The sequence below is a fragment of the Mustela nigripes genome, chromosome 3 (genome assembly GCF_022355385.1).
Source record: "Mustela nigripes isolate SB6536 chromosome 3, MUSNIG.SB6536, whole genome shotgun sequence".
Taxonomy (NCBI): domain Eukaryota; kingdom Metazoa; phylum Chordata; class Mammalia; order Carnivora; family Mustelidae; genus Mustela; species Mustela nigripes.
In genome coordinates this window covers 12016256-12035075 of record NC_081559.1, presented here as the reverse complement: position 1 = coordinate 12035075, position 18820 = coordinate 12016256, and the positions used below count along the sequence as shown (strand labels likewise).

The 18820-nt window shown below is 43.7% G+C and overlaps 1 protein-coding gene across 4 annotated transcripts in view; it reads right to left on the bottom strand.

Annotated features, from left to right (window-relative positions):
* SPATS2L (spermatogenesis associated serine rich 2 like) overlaps positions 1-18820 on the bottom strand; it is a 165882-nt gene that overhangs the window by 45523 nt on the left and 101539 nt on the right. For all 4 annotated transcript variants that reach the window (XM_059393143.1, XM_059393144.1, XM_059393146.1 and 1 more), the window contains exons 4-6: positions 14505-14613; positions 10594-10643; positions 7781-8030 (exon numbers count right to left, since the gene is read on the bottom strand). In XM_059393143.1, the coding sequence (XP_059249126.1) occupies positions 7781-8030; positions 10594-10643; positions 14505-14613 (409 nt within the window). The remainder of the gene's footprint in view (positions 1-7780; positions 8031-10593; positions 10644-14504; positions 14614-18820) is intronic.

The following is an 18820-nucleotide window of genomic DNA, read 5'->3' as shown; positions in this document are numbered from 1 at the left end:
TTGACGGGATCAGAATCTCAGTCTTGTACTGTACGGCTCTTGATTGTCCAACCTTCCTGGAGACAGTAACTGCTCTCTTGCGTGTCTGGATCCCTCAGAGTCTTCACTTATCCCTTTTAGTAATTAACCACCTCCTGGTGTTTCTAGTGCTTTAGTAATTCTCTGTATTACCTTCCTCCCATTCAAATAAACTGTGGTTTCTGTCTCCAGACTTGAACCTGACTGATTCACGCAGCCAGCATGAGGGACTGCGAGAGGACCGGGATGGCCGAGTAAAGACAGTGAGAAAGAGCAGGTCATATAATGAGGCTGGAGCGACACACAGGGGCCAGATCATGCGGAACCTGCAGGCCACGGTGAGACTTTTGATTTTTATCTTAAGAGTTCAGAGTTGTAGTTTTGAAAAGATTTCAGGATACGGACTGACTTAGAGGGGAACCATGTAAATGCTAGGAAACTAATCAGTGGACCCCTAAAGCAACACAAGCAAGAGAGGATGATGGCTTTGGTGGGAAGGCGCAGGTAGAGATAGTGAGAAATGGATGGATTCTAGGAATATTTGGAAAAGAAAATCAACAGGACTTGTTGATGGATTGGATGTGGAAGGTGAGAGAGGAGAAGATGTCAGGACTGATGCCTAGATTGCTGGCTGGCACATTAAATAGAGAGGACACGAAGATCAGGAACACTGTAAGAAAGCCGAGACTGGGACGGAGATCATGAGTTTGCTTTAAGCACGTTGTTGAAGTGCTTTGAACTGTTAGAGTGAAAATGTCAAGTTTAAGAGCCTGGAAGACAGAGAGTTGCCTGGACTGGGAAGACGAACTTGTGAGCCAGCTTACATAATTAAAACTCGGGCACGGTTGAAACGATCTAAGATGGTATGGTTTTCTATGAGGAAGGACTTGGAACCAACCAAGCCTTGTCAAGCTCTACCGGTTAACAGCCAAGTAGAGAACAGTGACCCTCAAAGGAAACAGAGGAGCAATGAAGATGGAGGGGAAATCAGGAGTGTCATGTCCCAGGCACCGAAAAGACGACACAGAGTAGTTATAGACAAAGTGATCAACAGCACTGAATGTTGCAGAAGGAAAAAAAGATGAAGGATTGAAAATGCCTGCTAGACTCAATACAGGGAAGCCATATTGATTCCCTTAGTGGGAGCAATGGCTTCGGCTAGACGGGGCTGTAAGGCACAATGAGTAGGCTGATAACCAAGAGGTAGAAGTGAAGACCTAGAGATAGTAAGTAAAGATAAGTCTTTCAAATGTTGCAGAATGATGTTCTAGTGATGATGCCCCAAGAAAACTCTTCACAGGACAGTGATGGGTGCCCCTGGATCTGCATGTTCCACCATTCTTCTGTCACTGCTCGACAGCGGAATGAGCAGAGAGTCAGAGGAACCCGTAACTTTGAAACGGAGACCCGGACACACAGGTTTATTTCGAAGACACAGTGTCAGTCAGTTCTGCCTTCTCGTAACTTCTTTATCAAAGACAGATGGACTTTATTATTTCAAATCCTATGAAACTTCATCAATTCAGTGGGCAAAAGGCTCGTAACTTTTCAGATTGGAAAAGAAACCTTTTGGTTTTATTTATGTGAACTATCAAGGTCTCATATGTCATTAATACATTTACAGGTTTATTTATATTTACAGATAATAGATAATAGGGGTGCTGGGGTGGCTCACTGGGTTCAGTGTCTGCCTTCGGCTCGGGTCATGACCCTGGGATCCTGGGATCGAGCCCCCCATCAGGCTCCCTGCTTGGCGGGGCATTTGCTTCTCCTCCTCCCTCTGTCCCTCTTTTCTTTCATGCTCTTTTTCTCAAAAAGATAAATACAATTTTAAAGAAAAAGATAATAGATAATAAAGTCAATGCGCTAAGCTGTCAATGGCACAGGTGGATGGGTTCCCTTCATTTATTTCACTGCAAAACAGGTTCAATTCTCATTGCATCGGGATAGAGCCATTTAAATCTTTGTTCGAAAATTTTTTTAAAAATTGGCTTTTCAGGAGGCCTTTTGTTCTTTGCAAGGAGTGCATTCCACTCAGTAAGGGCTGCTTGTAAGGGAAATCCCCTAACAAAGTACGGAGGGGAAGTTAGGAAGGTATCAGCTCTTGAGGGAGGAGTCGTTTTGTGTTTCTGCTGCAGGCTTGCAGCAAAAGGTGTATGCAAATGAGAAGGGAATGGAGACAGCTCTGGATTTCACTCTACCCAGGTGACAGAAAAATACCCGAGGGGTTTTGCATTTCCTGTGCCCCGGTGTCTTTCTGCTGCTTCGTTACCCAGAGAAAGGAAGGAGCGGTCCCAGTCCCGGAAGATGCGGTCGCAGGCCTCCCCTGGCTACTAGAACAGCTCGGACACACGGTGCTGCTGGGAGCCTAGGGGGGCGCTGAACAGCTCCCAACTAGACCAGGAGCTAACCTTACGTATTCAGATGCTAAGATAATAATTAAGGAGGGGTGACAGTCACGATAATCCTGCTTTAAAGTGTAAACTTTCCAAAATGCCTGTTCTTACAACAGGACCCAAGATCAGCTGTATAGATTAATAAAGTGCGGCATCTTTAATTTAAAAAAAAAGGGTAAAAACCTATGATTATAAGTCTGCGAGGGTTTCAGCTCAAGTCCTTAACTAAGGTTTAAATAAAACATGGGCTGCTCAGGCCACGGCAAGCTGGCGTGAGAGAACGCGCTTCGGGGCGTCTGGGCCTCGGCCCCCGTGTCTCCTCTTCAATGACTCGCCTGACATTATGGCTTTCTCTCACATCGCCCTGCACGCCCTCGACCCCTGGCCTGGTCTCTCTCCTGTTCACTGTCCCCATGGCTTTTATGACAATCCAGAATTCTCTCGGTAACTTGGCTGTGTTCTGGTTTATCAGGTATCTCTTCTCCTCCCTTCAAACATGTACACAAACCCCACGAAGGCAGAGACCGTGTTGTCCTGTTCACTTCCTCTAGAAGAATTCCTGACCCACGGCAGGGCGCTTAAAAAGGCTCACAAGGCAGATAAATGATTTGTGGCTTTACCCCGTGCCAGATGCTGTGCGAATCACCACCGCTGCCCACATGCTCTTGTGAAGTGAAGTTCTATTTTCTATTTTGCAGGTGAGGTCACTGAGATGCAGACTGGTTAACCTGTGCGGGGTCACACACCTAGTAAGCGACCAGGCCAAGACTTGAATCCAAACACCCTCAGGGATAAAGCCTGGTTCTTCGCTACAATCTGACACTGCTTCCATTTGAGAGCGGGCTCTGCTGAAATCCTGGAATATACACACTTGGCTTTACTGTTAACGTTCTAGGCAAGCTGCTTTCATCTTGTTGATCTTTTCTAATCCCCTGGTCCAATATAGGGCTTAGAGAAGCCGGGGAGATAATCTTGAGGCTAGGACCAACAGCAGCATTAAAAAAAAAAAAAAAAGAACAAAAAACCTGGTTGAAAATCCTATAGGGAACCTCACAGCATAAAAATACTGTGAAATAGTCTGGTGAGATGTGTGTGTATGTGTGTGGTGTGTGTGTGTGTTTAACAAGAAGCACAGATGAGAGATAAACAGTCAACTTTTGAAAATAACAGGACCCTTTCTGTCGCATTTGCTTCAGTTCACTCTGAGAATGAGAAAGCAGTTCTGCGCCAGGCCCACAGCAAAACAGAGAATCCGCCTTGTCCCGGCAAAAACGACAGGGCTGCTCCTGGTCTTGGATACAAACCTCCCGGGTTGCGGAGGTCAGTGAACACAGCGTGGAGCCTTCTATTGGAGACAGGTAACAAGTAACAGGGGAGCTTGGGACGCTTCCCGAGATGAGGGGACATAAAGGAAGCAGGCCAGCCAGCAAGACAGGCTATCGCCAAGGAAAGCCCTGCCCCCGAAGTTTCTGTCACTGGAGCCAGCTGGTGGCCCATAATCTTGCTCCTTTCCTATTCAGTGGGAATTGTGTCCAGTGGGAAGAGGATGACAGAGAAATCCCAAATCCTGTTCAGGCCTACACGGTGATAAGCACTTAAATATCTCAGCAACCGGAGCCTTGGGGAAAGTAGAGCAGGAAGTATACTTAGGAAATTCGAGCCCCTAAAGTCATAATGTGCTTTAGACATTTAGATGGGCCTCGGGATTAAAAATGATCCTTGGCATTACTTTTGGTAAAAATAAATCTTAATCTGCTCCTTGTCTGTCTCTGTACTTGGACGCAGAATGATCTTGATTGGATTATGTAAAAGATCTAATTTGAACTGTTATTAAAAATTCTGAAATACAGGAAAAAAACTACTCCATGGCTTAAAGAAGTAATTTTGTACTAAGTTTAAATCAAGCTCCCAAACTTGCAAGCCACAGGCTGACAGGCAGCGTTGTCCCACACGACGGTGCTATATTTACAGCCCGAAACGATGATGCTTTCGGTGGCGGGTTTTCATGTAGGAAGTCACACCAACACCCCTGGACCACCTGGATACATCTTCGAGCTCACTTCTCCCCTCCCAGAAAATGATTCTGTTTAAAATTTTTTAAAAAGAGAGGGATCTTGAGTGTCAAGGTGTTATAAAAAGATAAAACATGCGTTGCACGCGTTCACAGCCCGCCGCTCAGCTGGGCAGTCGGGGCAAGCTTCCCTGAGCCAGTTTCATTATTGGAGAGATTGATAAACGCTCCGCTGCCAAGCAGCCTGGAGATTTCTTTTCCGCTCATACTTCGAACCCACTCAAGTACAGAATATCATTATATGGCTTTGTTATGATCCCTTTTTCCTAATTTTTCAATTATACATCTTTTCGGAGTCAGGAAGCCCGTGGTTTCAGCGGCAGTTCTCCAATGCATGCATTAAATCACACAGACCTGAGTCAGGCTTTTGCAAAGCAGTAGGAGTTACCCCAGGGGGTGTGGGTTCTCTTCTTGTCTTCTCAACCCAGGCCGGGGGGCGTGGGTAGGGGGCTTCGGCTTCCTCCAGTTCAGTGAGGGGATGGTGTTAAAGGGTCACTGCCCACCTTTCCAGTTCCAAGGCTCTGCTCATAATAGGCCGCAGACCGTCCAAGACCTAACACTCGTCTGTGAAATACCTGGTTCGAGGCCTTGGGATGCACATTTCAAAACCGCACCACTGTCTTTGCGAAGGAAAACCTAACCAGTTACAAACTCACTTTTAAATGTATGATCATAGCACGTGAGCCATTGATGAGTTCATGGTCAACCAGGACTCCCTTCCTTTTGCAAAAATATCTAATGACCTTCCAAGATCATCATTTATTCTTTAACAAGAAAATTGACGTGATGCATGGATTTGTACTGAACCAGCAACATTAACTGGTAATACTGACGTACTTCAACACCTTTGTGCCGAACCTAACAAAACCAAAAGGATCCTGAGATGGCTTTTTGTGCAGTAAAGGAGGCTTCACAGAAAGTTTCATGTGAGAGTTGACAAAAGCCGCCTCATACAGAGAACTCCTCTCGTGCATACTTAACTTTCAAGGCAGCTAACCACTGTGACATGAAGCGCTTCAATATTGAATTTGTCCTAATGCTATATACTTGACAGAGCTACCGAAATTGTTTTAGAAAAGAAGGTATAAATTATAAGTAAATAAACGAATATACGTGCTAGGCTTTTAGTCTGTGATTGATATCAAAATGGCAACTTGAGTAATTAGATTTTGAAAGTAATTCATAGGAAAGCAGTAACAAGCCAGGCTGGGAATCTGCCACCCAATTATTTCATTTCTTTCTCCTGCCCTTACTATAAATCAAAACATTCTCAAAACCGTAGGCCTGGTAAAAACTGAATTTAAGAATTCCTGGAAAATTGAGATTCCAAATGGAAATGAGCTGTTGTTGTTTGTTTGGTTTTAAGGGAGCGCAGTTCTGGGAGGCTCTCCTGATTTACTGCTCGCTGTCTATCGAGATAGGCAATGTGTTTGTGGAAGAAAATCAGTGCTTGTTGAGCAAACTACAAACGCCCTAGCGTTGTTACACGGCCCGTGAGTTATTTAATGCTTCCCCACCGGAGCCCCGGTTTGGTACCCGTCAGCGTGAGATGGTCTGTTTGCCTTTGTCTCTTGCCGGACTCAGTTCTTCCTGGCAGGGCCCCTCTTGATCATTGTTGGCTGATCCGAGAGGATAGTACTGCCCCACAGACCGCAGAGGATGTGGAGTCCTGTCCTTTCTACTTCGTTTTAACCCTCCAAAGCCCTCTACCACCTCGAGGCTACGGATCCTTCAATAACCGTGATGCCCACCGAAGCTTTCCCGGATCACTCACAGATGCAGCTAGCCCCTCTCCTCCGCAAACTGTAAACTCGGTCCTCTCTTCGGGAATAACAGAAAGCGACTCCCTCAGGGCCTCAAGCGTATCATATCCTTCCGGGAATTTCCAAGGCAGAACAGCACAGGGCTTAGCCTGGAAAAGGAGTCTGGAGAGTCGCTGAGTCCATCAGTGAAAGATTCTGTAACTAGAAGACGGACTGTAGGGATTACCCGGTGGTGGGGTCCTGGCTAGGGGACCTGCCAGGCGTTTGGAATTAGGAGGCATTTTTAAAAAAATGTGTGGGTGGGGGAGGGGCCTACACCTATAGTTCAGTAACTTACTGTCACAGGAATCCTGCACAATAAAGCATCGCCTCGTGTCCCGATGGGTTTCTCAGGTCCTCTTGGATGCTTTATATATACACACAAAGTAGTTTTTGTACAATCCTCCTATGGATTTCCAGGATTTAATATGGGGTAAATTAAGAAAAAACTGTACTTTACGGTGTGTGGAACTGACCAAAAGCTTTGCACTGTCTGGAAAGTCTCACAGCCAATGACACGTGTGGTCATGGAATCTGACTTGACAACCAGCGTCCCCGCGTCAGCCTGCCTTTGTAGTAGCTGCTTTCGGAGTGATTCTAGGTCTGTATACAAACATGTTTATTTTGTTCTTGCTTCACGTGTCAAATATCAAAAAAAAAAAACAAAAAAACAAAAAAAACACAAAACTAGTGTCCACAATGTCCCATTGACCATTGTTTTAAGTGCAAAGTGATTCATTTTAAGTGGGTGTGAATATCTGACCATTTTATAAAAGTCCTCTAGTTTAGCTGTTCCTGATTTCTTATATTTTTTGCTTTACTGAAGTTCCATTTCTAGATAGACAACATTATCTCTGATTTTTATTTTAGGATTTGTTATAAAAGTGGAGCATTCTGTTAGTGCTGAGACCACTGATCTAGTACATTCTGGGATGGTGTCCTTATTTTACAGAAAAGAAATGGGACACTAGAGATGAAATGATGCACCCAAGGTCATAATTTGATTAAAAAGTAGCCTTTTGTAGATTAATTGAGATATAGCTCTAGCACAAATAATTAACATTCCAGATTCTAATACCCTGGAAGATTACGTTCTCTTGCGTAATACGAAATACCAGCAGTTAAAATAATTTGATCTAACCTTTAATAACATTTGTTGTTATCATCAATTATTCCTCCCTTATCCCAGCAAAGGTTCTTGAAAGAAAATTCTTTTAACTGAGATTTCTGTTTTCCTGATGACCCTAATATAGACTAGAACTATGTTCTTTGGCCAAAATTATCCTTTGATTTAGTGCAGAGCTACACTGAGCTTTCTCCTTCGGCCCCTAACACCCCCCGACCCTGTTCCCGCAGAAGACGTTTGAGTCCTTGTTGGAAGGAAGCCCTTTCTCTTCCAACAGTATCATAGCGGCCACCACTGCCTCTGTGGCTTCCCTCTGCCTCCTTCTCTTCTGTGTCTTCCTAAGCAACTTTATATAAGAATTACTGACCTGTGACCCCGCGGAGTGCCTTTGAAGGTTCCTCGAGTATCGAGATCTTTTTCTCACGAGGGACAAGGACTGGCTTTTCGCTGGCGGAATCTGTGGACGAGCTGTCTTTCTCACAGCCATTCACGTGGCCGTTTTGTATCTGGGGCGGCAGCGGCTGCGGGGGCCCGGCCTCGGGCCTCTCTGCCTTGTCCTTCGTAGCATCTTTATTGCCTTGATGCTGCTTGGACTTGCTTCTTTTTCTTTTGTTGTTCTAGAACGAGAAACAAATGAGAAGTTAATATTATTCTGCTCAGGCCCTTGAGTTAGAAGGTGAACCTGAGAGATCAAAATAAAATGTGTTAACTTATTTGCTCTCTGGCCCTTCTAATCGAATGTGGGGAAACACCTACGTCTTTACTGACCACCCATGTAGACATAAATCTCTTTTTTTCCCCTCACAGTAAGTTGTGTAAACTTTTAACTCATGGACCCAGTAAACAAAAGAAATTCCCCTAGAAGGGAAAAACAGCAGGGAATGGCTTAAAAGCCGAAATATTATTTGAGCAAACCGAAGCCTGATGTATGTGAAGGGGAATACAGTCGAACCTTGTGAGAACTGCTTTGAAATAGCCTGAATTGAGACGGCGCGCCACTGGAGAAGCGCTCCCGTTCCTTACAGAGATGATGGCGCCAGGTGGGCGGCAAGGAAACTCTAGGGCGCTGGTGGTCTGAGGGAGGACAGGAGCTCGAGGGGGACAATCAGTACGAAAAAGGCCACAAGGCCTTGCAAAATGAGGAAGTGGAAGGCATGTCCCAAAGTCCAAGTTGGGTCTCTGAGCTAAGCCCGGATCAGCCAGGGGATTCCTGGAAGTGCTGCCCTAGGGCACGGGGCGCAAGGCGGCCATGGGTCCCATGGTCATCCCGGGAGTATTTCAAAGGAGGCACCCAACTGCGATAAAGTCAGGGCAAAATGCTCTGCGTCCACCCTGGGTTTGGACTGCGCAGCTGGAATCCTGGACCTCTCAGGGCTAATCAAACAGCATGACCAGGCCTCACTTTACACCCAATCCTGCATCTTAGGCCATCAAAATCGTTTTGGACCCTGGTGATCACGATAGGGCAGGTTTTGCTGTCCCTCTCCTAAAATGCCCTAATGGTCAATATATAATAACATAGAGGAAATTAAGAAGATGTTCCCAATTCCGTGGAACGCTTTCCTTGACTTCGGTTCTGTACCCACAGGGGGCTCCGTGGAGTTAACATTCAGGCCTGACCCCTCAGCCCAGACCCCTGTCCCCACCCCGCTGCAGCAGGAGCTCCCCGCTGGACACCAGCCTGGCTTTGTTCTCCAGCACATATGAAAGGAAAAAAATAAAAGGGAACAGTTTTCTCTTAATTCTCCTCCCAGCTCCTCTTCTTTCCCTTTGAAACCACAATCACAGCCCCGAGGGAGGGCTCCTCCAGCCCAGAGAAGCCATTCCCAGGATGAAGGGGAGGGCTGGCCGCCCAAATTCCCACCCAGGCTCCGAGTCTGCTGGGCCGGGGAGACCATTTTCTCAATGAGCCTCTAAGATGCGGACTCTACGGCTGCTGCTCCCCGATTCACGTCAGAGAAACTCGATACCTCAACCACACATCCGGCATGTTTCCACAGACGTGTCAATATTGCCTTTCTATCACTTGCGAATCGTCACCTGGCACAGACTTCAGGGAAGCCATGAATGGAGTTAAGCAGAGATTGTCAAAGGGGCTGACTCAAGAAGGTAAAAAAAAAAATAAATAAAAATAAAAGGAAAGAAAAAAATATCTAGTAATTCTCCCTATTTCCATGAATCTAGGGGGTGAAAGAAAGAGGAAGGGTAATTTCAGTCATCTCAAGATTTTAGGAAAGTAATGTTGCTTTCTGTTTGCTTACAACCTGTTTTGCAGGCGTGCGATCTTCCCTCGGTGGGGAAGGCTGGGCTGGCCTGTTATATTGTGGGATACCCAAAACACAAGGCCCGACTGCGAAATAACGGGCGTGGGGGGAGCAGCTACTTTGGAAGGAGAATAGGACTTTTTGTGAAAGTCATCCAGCAGGTCGCAGGCCCCAAACAAGGGTGGCACACCATATGGGAGCTGGTGTGCTTCTACAGATGCTCACAGATCAGGCGGGCCTGTGCTGGACCCCGAGGGCCACGGGGTTCCCGGGCACATCTCATGTGCGTCCCGAAGCCCCACTCCTTGTGACTAGCCAGGGGAGCAAAAGGACCCGAAGTGGGCAGAATAAAACCTCCTTATCTGTGCTCTCGAAGAAAGGCTTTTTCCAGAAGGGAAAACAGGTCCCTAACTCACTATGACTTCAAGGTATGTTCTTTCTTCTTCTTTCGTTAAAGATCAAATTTAGAACTCGGCAAAAAAGAAAAAAAAAATGTATCTCAGGGTAGCCTTGGACAGATTCTTACATTTGGGAGAGCATGAGAAAATATATTTAGAGCTTTTTAAGTATCTTTAAAACACTCCCTAATTTTTTCCTTTGTGCTCTGGAATATGTTCAGGCAAGTTAACGTCTTGAAGCCTTTGAATTCCCCGTCTGGGCTCCCCTTAATACTTGAAAAAAGAAGTCGGGGACTTCCACGGCACACCTGGTGGTTCAAAACACTCGAACAGGAAGCAAGGGCATTAGCAGTGAGGCTGGCTGGTAACTGAGGAGAGCCTGCAAATTGCAAACCTTCTGTTTATACATTATCAACCTTTTTGGAAGAGGCATGAAATTGGTAACCTTGTTTAAATGGTAACCACCATGAAGGTTTTGACTAGAGATGTTATTAATTTACAATCGATATTCATCTTACCTTCTTTTTCCCCGTCATATTCCATTCTTTTAGAACTTGGACTGCACTGCCTAGACAAAGACAAAGAACCTTCAACACGGATTCACATAATAAATCACCGCACAAAATTCACCTCTGTCTTTCCATCCTGGCAGCGATTTTTTTTTTTTTTTTTTTTGGCTTTTCAATTTGTTTTGATACATCCTACCTTAATAAAAATGCCAGTTTCATTTTTTATTTCCAGATTTTCATTTAATTCACTGCATGATGTTGGTTTTATCAAAGTATTAAAGCCTCACTACATGAAGCTTACCTTTGTATCATTATGTTGTCTTACAGAAAATGAAATATATATCGAGAATGTTCTGTCAGCTGTGTTGCCATAGGTGGAATTAAAATTGTTCTGTTTGATATATGAATCAAAATACCTGTAATCTTCCAGACCAAACATGGGATTTGGAATATTATTAACCAAGTGAATCGAAGCTTCTTGTGTGGCCCTTCCTGCCCTTTCCCTGCCTTTCACCCACTACAGTCCCAGTTTGCAGCTCGGTAAAGAGGAAAGACTGACTATCTGATGTTAGTTTCACGCTTGTCACCTCGCAAAGGTACGGAACGGGCTCTTCCGAAGGCAGGCTTCCACCTGGAAACAAAAAAGTAGTTCGTCGAATGACAAGCTGATTCCAGGTTTTCACTTTCATATGTGAAACTTACGTTCACATACCTATGTGGCCATGCACAGGCTCAGAGAGGAAAAGCCTAACCTGATTAAGTTGTAAAATATTTTAAAAGACTGATCAGCTATGGTCACTGTCTCCACATGGCCTAACGAATTCTCCACTCATTCCAATTGGGCGGGGCGTCATTTCAACACTAAGTTATTGAGTTATTGGTAATGGGTACATGGGTTGTTTTCATATAAATAGGTACTTCTTTTTTTTTTTTTTTTAAGATTTTATTTATTTATATGATAGAGATCACAAGGAAGCAGAGAGGCAGGTAGAGAAAGGCGGGGAGGGGGGGGAGCAGGCTCACTCCTGAGCAGAGAGCCTGATGCAGGGCTTGATCCCAGGATCCTGAGATCATGACCTGAGCCGAAGGCAGAGGCTTAACCCACTGAGCCACCCAGGCGCCCCTAAATAGGTGCTTCTAAAAGAGTAGCTCTTAAATGAATTCTTTTTTTTTTAAATTTTTTTTTTTAAATTTTATTTATTTGACAGAGAGAGATCACAAGCAGGCAGAGAGGCAGGCAGAGAGAGAGAAGGAAGCAGGCTCCCCGCTGAACAGAGAGCCCGATGCAGGGCTCGATCCCAGGACCCTGAGATCATGACCTGAGCCGAAGGCAGAGGCTTTAACCCACTGAGCCACCCAGGCGCCCCTAAATGTATTCTTTTAACAATTTTAAGCCTTCTCGTACAATCTCATTATACTAATAGTTCTCTACGATGAGTGTGTTGGCTAAACAAAGATGAACTTCAGGCTGGTCTTTATAACAAAATTTCAAATTAGTAGAGTCCCAATTATTGAGTCCACTGTCACTGTTAGATAAGCAGAAGGCCATATTGCTTTGACTAATGTTTAAACAGGCTAATTATTCCTATCTATTCAAAGTTTCCAATTCAATGCCCCTCTTAGGCTTTCTGAGTTACATGTACTTGAAATAATACGACGGCACTTAAAAGTAAGCTATAATTCAGACTTTTTATTAACTGAGCTGGTCTCTCTCTCATTTGCCCAGAGAATTAATGTTTCACCATATTTTCCTTTTGGAAAAGGAAAGTCACTTTCATTAGGCTTCTTGGTTAGTCAATCCAGGCCAATAATCATTAGGGTAGTTCTTACTTACAGCTACATTTCAGTTTTCCAAATAAAATTAAATTTTAAGAAAGTGTCAAGTACTGTTCTTTTTAATCAGAGAAAGGAGGTGAGTTATTTACTGCTTGAAGTGCAATATTCAATTATCCCCCGAATTTTCCTATTTTGACATAAATTCTGTTTGCAATTTGGACAATGAGCTTTTAGACAGTAATTCTGAAGGAGAAATACTCATGTTCACAGCAAATTTTGAAACCGTTATTACTAAATTTTAATTATACTGAAACTGCTCAGAGCTTTTGAAACCACTTGGAAACAGTGCTTTTAATATGCCTCGTTAGTGATTCCTAACAAATATTTTTGAGTATCAGTGGTTTTTAAACAAGTTTCCCAACTGGTCCCCAACCAAAGTGATACGAGGTTTCTCAGCAATCAATGAGTTACTGTAACGAGATCTCAACACTGATGAGGTGACAATTTCAAGGACAAGCAAGGTGCATTACTTAGATACAAATGGATCTGGTGACTTTCTTTCAGTTCCTGGGCATCTGTGCGTTTCATCAGGGCCACTTTGTAATAAAAACTTTCATGATGGGGAATGTGGGGGCTTCAATCCAAGTGAGGGTGGGGAGGAATGGGGATAATAACCTTTTTCCTTTCCTAAAGCTTTTTTCCATGCAAGTGATGTTGGCAAGTGAATCTTGAGAGTTTATTGGAGCCAGGATGTGCAGATTTCCAAAAATTTTTTTCTTGAGACAAACTGCGCCAAATGCTGCAAATTAAGTGAATATCAGATTCTCTACTATTTGTTCCTTACGACTCAAAATTCTGTATCTGCTCGTTCATGAGGCAGAAAAAAAAAAAAAAAAAACAGAAAATTTACTCACTATGGGTCTACCTGCAGGTCTACTTTGAATGACAATCATTTTTAAATTCAACTGGGACCCTAAACCTTGATTGTGGATATCAGAATGTGAGAGTGTATCAGGATCTTGCCTGAAATGTCTTGTAAACCTTGGGAAAATTATTCTATTCCTAGGAAAATAAGTAAATCAAGCCATCCTTAACAAATCAAGTATAAGCAGGATATACCTGAGAAATGGACTGACGGGTCTTCCCTGACCACATTTATCAGATATGTTTAGCTGGTCCATATTTATGACAGAGAAACTAACACCAGAATGGAAGACATATGGTAACGAAGGACAAGCAGGAGATCTTTGTTCATAAATGGAACGTGCTCAAAGAGGAGAGGAAAATTTCCCCACAATTTGCAGAAAATATAAGGGAGGAGGTCACAAGATTATAAGATAAACATATTCCTGAGACTTTAGATTCAATAATGTCACTTTTAGACAGCACAAAGGTTCTATAGGTAGATAAGATGAATAGATATTCCAATTAAGTAGGCAATCTCAAATAAAAAACGAAGGATATTACAGAATAAACCAGTCCTCTCAGACTGTGTAAGCATCAAGTGCAAGGACAGCAGTCAATCAGGCTGTGGAGAACTGTGCTGGCTGAGGAGTTGAGGAGGCCTTCCCGATCCGGAAGTGCATTACTCTCCATGAACAAGGACACCATCAAGTAAAGGACATGTTTATAACAAACTGGAAAGACTGGTGGATGATGGAATTAATATCATTATAACAGGTAGCTTTTGGAAACTAGCTACAATCTTCTTCTTCTTCTTCTTCTTTTTTTTTTTTTTAATGAAGGGAAAAGAAACCCCAAATCCTGCTCTTACTGAGTATGTAGATGTGTTTTTAGACCTTAGCATATTTTGGGAGTGCCTGGGTGGCTCAGTGGGTTAAGCCTCTGCCTTCGGCTCAGGTCATGATCTTAGGGTCTTGGGATCGAGACCCACATCGGGCTCTCTGCTCAGTGGGGAGCCTGCTTCCTACTCTCTCTCTCTCTCTCTCTCTGCCTCTCTGCCTCCTTGTGATCTCTGTCTGTCAAACAAACAAATAAATAAATAAATAAAATCTTAAAAAAAAAGCTTTGCATATTTTTATGAGAATTAAAATATTAGGAACGAATTGTTATTCAATGCATTTGGGGGAAAAAATTCAATGCATTGAGAAGACACAGAAGAGTTAGGGGTCACGCAGACTTACCATCCACGAAGGCTTGCACTGCTTTATCTACGTTAAAATCAAACTGTTGTAGCACCAGGACGATTTCATTATTGCTTTTGTTGGGAACAACTGATCGAACTGCATAGATCTATAAAGAAAAAGAAAGATAAATACTTTAAATATCGTTCACCCATGAATCTCTCATTGGGATAGAACTGTAACTGTTAGAAAGGCCTTGCAAAGCCAACTGGTCTCTCTTCGTGCCATTAGGCGGACTCGGGCATTTCAGACCAGTGAAGATTCATCCTAGTAATCACCTCGATACCCTTTTTATTTATGTACACATTTTCACAAAGAGCTCCTTGTGGGGACTGTAGTAGTAAGTGTGAAAAGCCAGCTCTGGTCTTGCGATCCGCCTTGCCCCCAGCTCACCCACCCCAGCCCACCCCCAAGACTACAGATGCGTACAAGATGTGTTTTCAGTGAAGACACAGATTGTTTTCTGTCTCCGGCCCTCCTCTCCACTGGCTCAGGGGCTATCTTTGGAAAACGGACAGAAGCAGCCTCATGCCTCAGCTTCTCTTATCTGCACAGTGGAAACAGTCATCTCAAGGCTCACATAAGTGTGTTGTAAAACTCCACCAATGTTTACAGAGATATAAAAACGTGGGGCATTGTACTTTTGAAATGGCAAGCTTAGCACATTTCTGAAAATCAAACATTCAAAACATTGTAAAAGTAAATACCTATATGAGGGCTAAGGATTTCCACAGGTTAAGTTGATAATAAAATTTTAATGGCCAGATGTATTTCTTAATCAAATTTAGCACATGTTCTTTACTAACAGAACTGGTTGACCTCTATCCCACAGAACTTGGAATTATTACAGGATGCACTACTTATTTGAGCAAAACTTAGCTCACCCAGCTTTCTTTTCTTTTTTTTTTTTAAAGATTTTTTTTTATTTATTCGACACAGAGAGACAGCGAGAGAGGGAACATAAGCAGGGGGAGTGGGAGAGGGAGAAGCAGGCTTCCTGCTGAGCAGGGAGTCTTACCAGGGGCTCTATCCCAGGATCCCAGGGCTCAATCTCGGGATCCCAGGATCATGACCTAGGCCAAAGGCAGGTGCTTAACGACTGAGCCACCCAGGCACCCCCTCACCCAGTTTTCTATGGTGGGGATTTCCTTAGCTTCTAGTGATAGATTCTAGAGTCTGCGTTGTGCCAAGGTCATGTGGTATCCATAACAGTGATCACGAAAGGGCTGCAGAATCCTGACATGTTTTCATCAATGGTTCAAGTGTGGCTAATGGGGCTTTGGAATTACATACAGTTTACTGTAATCAAATCCAGGAGTGATGGATTATATGGGTATGATATGTGCAGTGTGACTCTAGTGACCAGAACGTTTGGTTAAGCAGCGTAGCCTGTTTTCTAATTACGTCAGAAAACGGGCAGCCTCTTTCACACAGATCTGTACACAGGAGTATTTAGATTATTACGAGCAAACAGCACAAGCTATGAGTATCTAACTTAAGAGAGGTCTGACACTACTGATCAGAAAACTGGTTTTGAAACCTGACATTCATAAATGCCACATGTGGGTTTTACTGAGGACTCTAATATTTGTATGTATGTGACTCAAGATTCCTTTAATTTTTTTTTTCTGTTCTCACCTTTTAGGATTCTTAGCTTTTTAGCTTACACATTAAAAAAGCTAACTTCTTCAGATATAAGTTCTTTCTCACTTTTTCTCCTTTCCCTCTTTAAAGATCCATTCAGTGAATATTTTTTTGAACGCCTATTGTATGACAAGGCACCAAGCTTCCTGGAGCTTAGAGACTAAAGAGGGATGTATACATTGATCAAATGATCACACAAGTGAATACATACTTCTACATTGTGATTAATGCCATACTGTCATATAACAGGGTGACTTGACATTACATATGCATGCTAACATCTGAAAGACAAGTAAGAAGAGACGGGTAGGAGGTAAGGGGAAAAGCATTTTAGGTAGAGGGAACAGCATGACTGAGGACAGAGTCCCAGATGAGGAAGGAGTAGCTGGAGGGGAGGGAGGCGGGTGGCTGTGGTTGAGGCTTTCATAACAGAGGATGAGGCCAGTTGTGGGCAGGGGCTAAATCCTGCAGGGCCTACAAGGCCATGCAAAGGATTTAGGTCTTATGGGCATCCCTCAACCATTCTTTCTTTCTTTCTTTTCTTTTCTTTTTTTAAAAAATATTTTATTTATTTATTTGAGAGAGAGAGAGAGAGTGAGAGAGAACATGAGAGAGGAGAGGGTCAGAGAAGCAGGCTCCCTGCCTGAGCCGGGAGCCCATGTGAGACTCAATCCCAGGACCCTGGGATCATGACCTGAGCCCAATGCAGTTGCTTAACCAACTGAGCCACCCAGGCACCCAATCATCCCTTTCTTCTTCATTGGGTTAGAAAAATAGCTTTCTCACTCTATTTCTCTCTAATTGTGTAAGTTAAGGTATTCAGTACATTGATTTACTAATTTATATCCTGAGAGATGATTAGCAACACAGTATTAGCTAACACCTCTATTCTGTCACATAATCACCATTTCTTTTTTGTAGTGAGGACATTTAAGATCTACTCTCCACAACTTTCAAGTATATCATAGAACATTATTAGCTATAATCACCACATTGTACTTTAGGTCCCCACAACTTGGTATCCTTATAACTGGAAGTTTGTGCTCTTTGACTCATATCTCCCCATTTCTCTGTCTCTTTTTTAATGAGAACCTGAGAGAAAAACAAGAACAAAAACACCTTCATCCAGCCAAGGAAAGTCACTAATAGTGTGTGTCCAATAACAGATACAATTGACCTAGTAGTTCCTAGTCCGTTGGAGTTATGTATGAACACTACATTTACCCCTCTAATGTAGTTCTTTTATTTATTTTTTATTTTTTAAAAAGATGTATTTATTTGGCAGAGGGACAGAGAGTCTTAAGCAGACGCTGTGCAGAGTGCGGGGCCTGACTTGGGTAGGGCTGGATCTCAGGACCCTGAGAACATGACTTGAGCTGAAATCAAGAGTCAGACGCTTAACCGACTGAGCCACCCAGGCGCCCCCGGAGTTCTTTTAAATAAAATTCTAGCATTTCAAGCGTTTCAAGGTTGGTTAGCATTATCTAAAATTTCTTAATAATTATCATTATCATTACTTTATCACCCATACCCTTCTATATAATGCAACGATCAGTTATTAATTCCATTAATTGCATTATAATTACATTAGATCAAAGTTTTCAATCTACCTGTACAATTGTGTGATCGTAAAGACCCAGAATTATGGAATAAACATAAAGGGACTGCTGTCCTTGCCTCCAGTCTCTCCTCTGCAAAACACATTTTATTATGTTAAGGTGAAGCACAATACACAAACCATAGCATATGGAGACAGTTCTTTTTTAGGCATTTATACGAGTCTTGCCTATTCCTCTTTAAAAGGAATAAAAAATAATAATCACAGTCAGATATAGAAAACATCTATCCTTGTCATTTTATATATTCCAACTCTAAACATATCCTAAGAAAATTGCCAATAACTGAGTTCTGATATCAAATCTAACTATGAATATTGCCTACAGTCCTCAGAGGAAGATCCCTAAGACAAGAATGTCCTGTTAAAGAAACAGAAAAAAGAAAAGAAAAAAGGATTTCTGCCTATCCTTAGGCATTCCACAGCGATGTTGAATTCTATTGAATTTCTGCGCCAAGCTCTGTTTGCTTTCATCACAGGGCTTGGGTAATGGGAAGACAGTACTATTGTCTTTCCACCTTCCTCTTTATAAATCCACGACCTCTATTTTCCAATGAAGACGTTTTTGGGAAAGATGGAGAAATCCTGTGTGCTCCTGTGTGCGTGTAAAAATACAAGCACCTCGGGGTGTCACTGTGCATGATGCAGGAGGCGTGAGAAGGGGTCCGAGCATTTCCATCTAAACAAGACCTCATGGTGAAGTAGCTCCAGAAGAAGGAGTGGGTTACGGAGAGGCTGCACGAGAGGCTGCCTCTGCGTTTGGAAATGAAGCTCCCGGAGGAGCGGATCAGTGAACGCACGACTCCCGGGGGTTCGCATCCCGGGAGCTCACACAACTCGCGCCCGCAGCGCCTGTTTCGCAGAGCCCGTTTCTGGCGCGGCTGCACACGCGCGGCCTCTGCTTCGCTGCCACAGCCCAAGCCGGTGTGGCTGCCGCGGCCGCTGCACCCAAGGCCCTGCTGGAGCCGCGCCCGCCGGGTCCCTGCCGGGTTGTCCCGCCCGCGACACCGCTGTCCCTGAGGTGCGGGGCGGGCGGCGCGGGCTGCGGGGGGGGGGG